At 33.3% G+C, this 9,282-nt stretch overlaps 1 protein-coding gene across 1 annotated transcript in view; it reads right to left on the reverse strand.

Moving 5' to 3' along the window:
- Positions 1-8,611, reverse strand: part of LOC132560629 (dynein axonemal heavy chain 5-like) — a 60,585-nt gene extending 51,974 nt beyond the window's left edge. The window contains exons 1-3 of the mRNA XM_060225292.1: positions 8,576-8,611; positions 2,293-2,427; positions 1,639-1,723 (exon numbers count right to left, since the gene is read on the reverse strand). Of these exons, the coding sequence (XP_060081275.1) occupies positions 1,639-1,723; positions 2,293-2,427; positions 8,576-8,611 (256 nt within the window). The remainder of the gene's footprint in view (positions 1-1,638; positions 1,724-2,292; positions 2,428-8,575) is intronic.
- Between the last annotated feature and the right edge of the window lie 671 nt (positions 8,612-9,282).

A 9,282-nucleotide genomic window follows, 5' to 3' on the forward strand; every position in this document is an offset into this window, starting at 1 on the left:
AAACAGGATTGAATCTAGGAGGTTTAAAAGTCTGTTAGGGTATGTAAACATGTAGGTTTCATAACTTACTCTTAACTCTGCCTGGCAGACAATATTGTTTTGTTTAAAACTTGTAATGTATGGCCTACACACCCAGGTCTGATTAGACAAAGACAACGTTTGTACAAGGATTTATACCTGTGTGTAAGTCTATATCCAAGCTCACCAGTCAAACACTGGTTCTTTGAGTTCAATTGCAATTTGAATTTCCAGTCAATAAAAACTGTAAGAAATGTCACGAGAAATTTCTTTTCTACCTTTTTGAAATTCAAATATATCAAAATTGTAAATATTCTGTTGAAAATTTTCTAAAATGTGAAATTTTTATATGTAAGAAGTTTAAAAACCTAACAAGTGTAAAAGTGATTTTGAAACAAAAATTCTCTTCTAATAAAAAGGGAGTAGTTTAACTAACTATTGATTTTATTTATAAGCCTGAAAAATGTGTAAATATGTATATAATCCAATACCAAGCATTGTGAGTAAAATGTTCAAAATATGAAATAAAAATTACCAATAAATAATGATATACATTAAAAATCCATGCATGCATAAAATATGTGTAATAGACCTGTTAATAAATGCGTTAATGTATACATGCTTGTCACCTGTGCACCTTATAGGACCCACTTAATGATAATCGTAACCTACATTGAATGGTCCTCATGGTATGTTGCTTCCGTACACTACGGGGCTCTACACACAATACAATGTAACACAAAATTAGAACAATAAATCCATACTTCTCTTCCCAAAAAAATGAATTTGTTTTGTTTAATTTTGGATTTATGGGTGTACTTTAATCTAAATTCAAAATCATGTTTATAATTTCTACTAAAATTTGGAATTACATTGGCATTTTTAGTTTGGTAGTTAACCAGACAGAAAACATTCACCTGTAGTAGTTCTTTTCAGTGTAATACCTATATGTTAACACCAATGAAACATGATACAATCAAAACTTTTTGAAAATCTTAATTAAAGGTTTACAAATTGATTTCTTACAACTACAAGTTCATGCTTGTACACTGTAGTAACAAACTTCTACATTAAATTTAAACATTTTTCATGTCAGTTCAGGTACTTCAAAATTTCTATATATTAATAAAAACAAACTCAAAATTTTAATTCTGTCATTTAAAAGGATTTTTAAATACTTAATTTTCTCATAACCTACAGTTCTACATGATCTCACAATACTGATCTGTCAGGGTCATGATTTTATCTTCTATGTATAAGGTTAAATCCTGGTTCTCAAGTCATATTTCATGCCTACAGAAGAAAAATTAAACAGATAAACAGGGATATCATAATGGTGGAATGGTGCAGAGAAAGGGATGGGGGCACAACAGCTTCACAGCAAATATCATTGGGAGAAGATGGAAGGGAGGGGCGAGAATGTATTGGCATATTAGTTTAACTTCAAAATGAGGGACATACTATATGCAAGTGAATTGAATTTAGTTAAAACCCTGACTTTCCAGCTAATGAAACATTTTCTGGTATATAACACCAGTGTTCATTAGGCAATTTAAGTGGCAGCCACCTTCCCTGTAAAGAGTAGTCTCCCTTGATTGGGAGAAAAGGTCATGAACTCACCACTCTCCTTTTCCTCTGGTTCTTGATAATAAAACAGAAGTTGGGACATTCCATTAGGCTGTAGAAACTGGTCCATTACAGTCAGCTGTGGATAAAACAAAAGGGAAAGTCAAAAAATTGTCTCATCAGGACAGTAATATTTTCACAACTTGTTTAATAACATGTATTTAATCTAGTCAGGGCAAATCTTATCATGGAATCTCATAATTGCCATCATGGAATCTCATAATTGCCAGCTCACCATTCCTGTCAATCATTCCTACTATTAGTGGGAGTCTCCCAGATATTTACTTCATATTGTTACACCTGCATCCTGTATGTGACCTTTAGTATGTAGTCATACAGATGTCAAATAAATTGATAGTACACAACAAATCAAATAAGTTAATAGTATATAACAAATCCAAATGAGTTGATAGTAAACAACAAACCAATAAGCAATTTTGATCCATTTCTTTTTATATCTGGACATTATATGTCAATTTTGATCTCTATCAATTAAAATTTTAAAAGTCATCATTTCTCTCCAATATCATCACCTAACGAAAGAAGTACGGGACTCAATAAGAGGTGCTTAGACTGGCAATGCTAAAATGATTAGAAGTGGTGATAATTCCATAACTATTGATAACAAGTGAGATGGAGGATATGTACCTGATTGCCTTCAAGGACACAGTCCTCCACCTCATTGTATTCCAGTCCCAGCCCATCGGCCACTGTCTGTAGGATGTAAGTATGGCGCTCATCAATGTGGGAACGCTTTGCCTCTCTCTCCTCCTTCAACTTCAGCTGAAATCACAAGACATATTGGTAAAAAATAAATGCCATGTAAAACAATATTTTTCAAAAATCATAAAATAATATCATGATCAACAGCAAGCATACTAGTTAAACACATTGTCAAGTTTAACTAAAAAAGGTAAGGTCACCCAACTAAGTTCAATATGAAAAGTCAAGGTCATCCAACTAAGTTCAATATGAAAAGTCAAGGTCATCCAACTAAGTTCAATATGAAAAGTCAAGAACAACAAGATGTCCAGTTCCAGTGGGTGATTTTGATTTTACTTTTAATGAGAAGATGAAAATGTTGTCTGTTGATAAATCCTCTTTTCTTCTAATTTATAGATCTTCAATATAAATGACTTGAAATATCATTTATAGGGTAATAATTGACATTTGTTTTAATCCATTACAAAATCATAATTGTAAGTCTGAGATTCAGTTATGATACCATCAGAATGTTTTTTTCTATCTTAAGTACCATGCTGCAAGTATTCAAAAACCTATGCAGTTAAAACTGATTAGAATCTGACATAAGACAGCAAAACGTGAAGGACAGATAAACCTTGTGCTGCCTTACCATGGCATTTATAGACAATGTAAATGTCAACAATTACAGGTAAAGTAAACGTATTGCTTACTTATAGACTTAGTTGTTTCCATGGAAACCGTAATCTGTTTCATAAATTTCCAACAGTTAGGCCTCTATAAATAACTAATTGATATGACCACTCAATACCAACGTACTTATGATAACTAAAACACACCACAAATCTGATTTATTGGATTAATGGTAATGAATCAGAGGTATTATAGAGTAGGTCTATATATATCATCCAATTTCAATTTCCAATCTTCAAATGTCTTTGAATCCACATTCAAACCCATTAACCAAAGAGATGTCAGTGTATGAGTGAAATATAGCCGCTATAATTGGACTTTTCTATCAACTCATTCGAAGCCAATGCTTTGAAAAAATTGGCTTCTGCCCAAAGCCTTTTTGAGCCAATAAACTCCCATGTTTACTTTCCTTCCCTGATGAAACACTTTGGATGTATGTCAGAGTTTTAGTTAAGGTGTTAATCTCTAAAGTAATGAGGTTTTCATTTCATTTTATAGAACTAATCTTGTAAAACTTTCTAATTTCAAATGTAAAGTGTGACGATGAAACTGCCCTTAAAAGAAATAATGGTCATGATATAGCAGGAAGTTGCCTCAATGTATACAGATTATTTTGATTTTATCCATCAGAACTGAAAGCAAGAAGTGTGAGGCTACAGCTGATTGATAAATTCTACCTTATGAATTAATCTAGAATTATCTCCCTTAATCAATAATTATCTCCTTTAATCTAGAATAATCTCCCTTGATTATAATTTTTTCATGTTGTGCTACCATATTTATATAAAGAATGTATTTTTTATTAGGTTGATATGCTAGGGAATTTTTGCTTACATAATAACTCCATTTTTTTCTAAAGTTTTTTCTTACCATCAACTAAGTTACATTCTGTCAACACTTCATATATTTTTCACACAAGTTTAAACTGTTTATACCCAACAACAAAACTTCAGCTTAAATCCAAAGCGAATGTCAAAACCTGAACCCATATTAACTTATTATAAAGAATTCCATAGCTTCTTTTCTGATAGAAGAATAATTTGGTACAAAAAAAATGAATTCTAGTCTAGAAATCAATTGCTTAAAAAGAAGCATCGCTTATGTATACTTTGCTGCCAGACAGAATGGACACCTTAATCAGTGTTTTCTCAGAGTAAATTTCTCAAAACATCTTTAAAGAAAGAAGAAGAAATGCTGCCAATTCAATGACATATAATTTGTTGATCCTACAAAAACCCTGGTAGAAGATTCTCCTGTCTATACAAAAATGAAGTACCTGAGTACATGTACCTTGGGCTAGGGTTTGAATTCACACTGTCTCCACAGTTCCCTCTCCCTCTACTAGGAAATATGCTTTGTACCAAATAGGCAATTTTGGTTTATAACTTTAAATGGAAGAATTTCAAATTTTATCAAAGACTTTCTTTCAGTGAAAAAATGTGAAACAAGTCAGTTTTGGGGGAAAAAAGACACCTCCTAATTCCTGTAACTTATCAAAACCTCTGTTGTTTTACAGAAAAAGACCAGACCTGGAAATTCTGTCTGTTGTCAGTTATTGTAGTGGATATACCAACATACATTCTATAGATCTAGAACTAATCTGTTGAAAAAACATGTCATTCCCCACCATACATACTTGTTCTGTGAACAGTCCTTGTGAAATTCAGTACAAATAAGGCTAGCCCTGTGTCTCTGGTGAAACAGTTTGACAACCAGAGACAATATCTAACTACTTTTAATACCATGAGCTGACACTTTGGATTCCTCTATAGTGTGTTAGTGAAATGTGGGCTTCTCCAGTATTATGCTCCTGTTTTACCTAAATCCCCATTGATATGTATACTAGATAGAGATATATCTAATATGGTATAATTTTTCAGAAAATTTCAAAGTGATGGATAGTTTTAAAACTTAGAAAATAAAATATAACGGTACCATTATTTTTCTTTTTTTAAATCAATATGTAATTTTAGAATGTTCATTCCACAAGAACTCCACACAAAGCCAAATTTCTTTTTACAGCTACAATGACCTTTTGACCTGAAAAGCAATCCCAAGCAAGCACTTCTGATTACGAAGCACCGTGAGTTTGAGGTAGATCTACCGAAGTGTACTCAATTTATTGCTAAAAAATTTCCTATTTATAGTAATGTTGACCTCGACATTTAGACCTAAACAGCAATCCCTAGCAAGCACTTTTGGTAAGAAGAACTGTATGAAGTTTGAGGTTGACTGGCAAAAGTTATTGCAATAAAACAGATTTAATCTTGGTGACAAGATGTTTTGCCAAATAAAAATAAACATAGGATCAGTGTTTTCATCGATAAACACCAGTCAGTTTTAAATAGCTATCACGTGGTTCTATGACACTGACATTCAATTCTATATTACAGAACGTTTTCTTCTTGATACTTTAGTGCTGTTTTTTTAAATCGGAAACTCATATTTCAGAAAGGTAACTAGTGTTAGCACCTAATGAACAGGTCACAGAAATCCCTAATGTTTGAGAATCAAAAACAAGTCACAGCATATTCTCAATCAGGAAGTCATAGGCACATCACAGAAAATTCTCTCAATGTTTCTATCTGGGAGTCACAAACAGACAAAACTGTTGATGAACCAAATGAATTCAAGTCAGTTCAGCTGCACGTAGACAACAAAAATGCATTAAAGCCTTTCGTAATTCCCCGGACAAAAACTAAGCTTATTGTCATACAATCATCGAGTCTCGAGTTTTGTTAGATACATAACGTATTGATTAGATAAATACGGAAGCTCAGGACGATAATTCAATAACACGTCCCTAACACATTCCAAGTATTACAGTATATATACAGGTAGGTGAAAATCAATTCCTAACTCTATACATACATATATACTGAATAAGTTTACGACCTTGCTAGATTCTAAACAGTGACAAAAAACATACAGTTGTCTGTCCTATTGTACATTACACTGGTACAGCAAAGGACTAAAACTTGACCTGAAGAGAGTACTAGCCATGTGTTTGTTGGATTTTTATCCTGTGAACAGCCATGGTTATTTTGAGGGGGCTGTCCTTGCAATAGCTGACAGCTACCTCAGTGAACACTATAAGGAAGGTCCAACACATGCCATCCAGGTATCAGTTCTAAGCTTCCTGAGAAACACAAACCACCCTGGGTAGAGACTGAACCAAACACATCAATCTTTATCTGAGGCCAGAAATGCTCTTCTGAAAAACCTCTAGTTATTTTTTAATTTAAATAAAGATACGAAAACAAAATATTGAATCCGATCTTAATTGTCTTTTGAAAAACAATCCCTGGAAAAATCATCCATGAAATATTCTTTCTAGACAGTATGTACTGCTGTCTCCTGCTGAAGAATGTCATTCTTTCTTTATCAGCAGTTACAGTGGCTGATTGTATACAACCATGGATGAATTATTCATGTCTGATCCATAGTGCAGGACATCACAAAGTTCCGCTATCAACCGATTCACAAACCATAAAATGACTTATGTCTGTGCTTTAAACTCCTGGAACAAAAGTCTAGTGTATTGCATGTCCCTGGGGACCAGGCAGTTTATCATCCTATAACTAAATGTAGCCTTAACATGTCATAAAAAACCGAAATAAATACTCATTATTCCCGTTGCCTGTCAGTTATATGGGAGTAAAAATCTAACGCTAGAATTGTATCCATGGCAACCAATCCATGAATAATTCAGATACAAAACAGATATATAAGAATCGGTCAAAAACAAAGCCAGGTTTGACACCAAGACAAAACCAATTCAACTGGAATGAATGTTAAACATTTGAATGTGTTTGTGTAACTTAAAGAATCTCCTGACAAGAATGGTAATGCTGAATGTCTGATACCTGAAGTGTAATATATTGTAACAGACTGTTAATTCCATTTCATTAAGTTTTCACAAATTTTGAGAATATGGATGCAAAAAAAAATTCAAAATTTTCACAAATATTTGATAACAATGTATTTAATTACCATTTGAGAATGATGTCTGGAAAATTGAATCAAAACAAAACGTTCTGTGACAGACAAGATTAGGAAACTGACATTAAGACTAGTTTTACTTATCCAGCAGGATTTTAAACATCTTTCTAAAACAATTAAATTCCTAAAGGTCATTTAACATTTTTGGAATCAACAGTAACTATGTGCTGGGTATTGGTATGTAACCTCAGCCATGGTCTTTCGTTATCAAAGTAAGTTGGGATGGTTGGAAATTCTAAGAATACAAGCTTACTGATGTCTCACTGCTGCAAGTTACAAGATCACGATTTGATTTAACAAATAATCCTTGATATTGATTGTGATCGGACACAAATGATATTCTGATCATGTCACCAGAAAACAGACTTCAGAGTTCCCATGAGAAACTTGATACAGTCAAACAGCTGGCAAATAAAGAAATCAATTTACATTCTTGATAACCCCAAGTAGTTCAAATTCCTAAAGTAGGAATGATCTATTTCACACCTCTGGAAACATCTTCTGTTAACACCTGATACATACCTTGATGGACATGAACATCGAGGATCAACTTGTGACAATATTTCAAACAGATCCAGATAGATAAAATAGCCCGTTTACTTGACTGTAGAACATTCAATAAATCAGACTTCAGTGTGTAATAAATCAACTTTTCATACCAAATAATAATTATCTCACATTGAGCAAATAAAGAACATTATTCTGGTAATTTCAAAAGCAGAAAATTGTCATAAACAGTGATGACTGCCTTCAAAATAATGTGATTATATATATGATTTTAAAAAAATGTATATTTGGAATACAGGGGTGAATATGTTTAGGAATTTTGGTGGATAAGAATAAATAAATGGTTATCATCAACTAAATGAAGCGACTCCTCTGGGTCACGGTTATCATTCCAGACTAACAGCTAGGTAGACTAGAGCAATCACAAGTACACAGTCTGTGAAGGATTTAGTAACAAGCTTTATACACCCAGGGAACAGATTGTCAGTTTGCTGATCATTCAACATCACAACTGAACATCACCAATAACCTAGACTGTAATTTTATAAACTTCAAAGTAATATTTACATGTTGTTTCTATGCTTTAATCAAAATTTTTAATCAATTTCTAACTTCACTTAAACTAAATATTTGGAGTTTCAGTTTCAATATATCCTTATCCAATGATGTCACCAAACTCTGTTCCCCTCTTACATACCCACAACCACTAAACCTCCTACCTTCCCCTTCTATAAAAAATCTTTCTTTTCTATTCATCTCTCAACCACTCTCAACAACTATGTAAGTCCCAGGAAAGCCATCCATTCTTAATTCTACCCAAACCATTTCCAATAAGATCATATTCTGTTTGTATAGTGTAGCTGTAGATGACTTATTTCTGACAGAACATGACAAGGTACATCAAAGTACATGTACACTTAAACTGCTAACTAGAAAAAGAATGCTTACTATCACATATCTTACGACCAGAACAATACACTGTTTTTAATCTGTGTTTTAACTTGTCAAATGTACATGTGTCACTTACCATTTGAGCTTCACGATTAGCCTTCACAGTTGTCATGTTGGCTTTTTTATATTTAGCTTTCAAATATGAAAACTTAAGCCACAAAAATGGCTAATATCACATAAATATCCACCAGTAACCAACCAATATGAAATGGTGAATCTCTGACACAGAACTGTTCTGGTATTCCGTTCCTCAGTCACCTAAACATGACACTCCGACAACAACGAAAGCTCAGGCAGCCGTAAGGACATGATAAAGTAGGAGGTTTAAATGGTTGGCACACACTGTAGGTAAGGATATACAGAGAGAAAGGGACATCTCACTGAGTACACAAATATACAGGCCAATTGTCGCATGGTTTCCATGTCGGGTAGGCCTAAGGCATATATACACTCACACAGATATTGACCAATCATAAAGAAGATCAATCGCGTGCAAAATAGGGAACGAGAGTGAAACTAGCTCCCTATATACACCTTTCTTACATAAATTTCACCTCTTATCAAGAAAAAACTCACTCTATCAAATGAATTCTCTGAAGGGTTTATACAACACCCTAGGAAGAAACGTATGTGAAATAACAGTATTGATTTTTTTTATATTGGAAATTCTCTTCAGTGGAATTAGCCAATTTCAAAGCTCTAATGAGTTTTGTGATACCAGTTTTCCTTCTCCCGGGTCATGGTGTTTGTTTTATTGAATTCTGTAATGTCACAACCTAGAGT

This window comes from Ylistrum balloti, unplaced genomic scaffold (genome assembly GCF_031769215.1).
Source record: "Ylistrum balloti isolate Yb309-2 unplaced genomic scaffold, AGI_CSIRO_Ybal_v1 Utg371088, whole genome shotgun sequence".
Taxonomy (NCBI): Eukaryota; Metazoa; Mollusca; class Bivalvia; order Pectinida; family Pectinidae; genus Ylistrum; species Ylistrum balloti.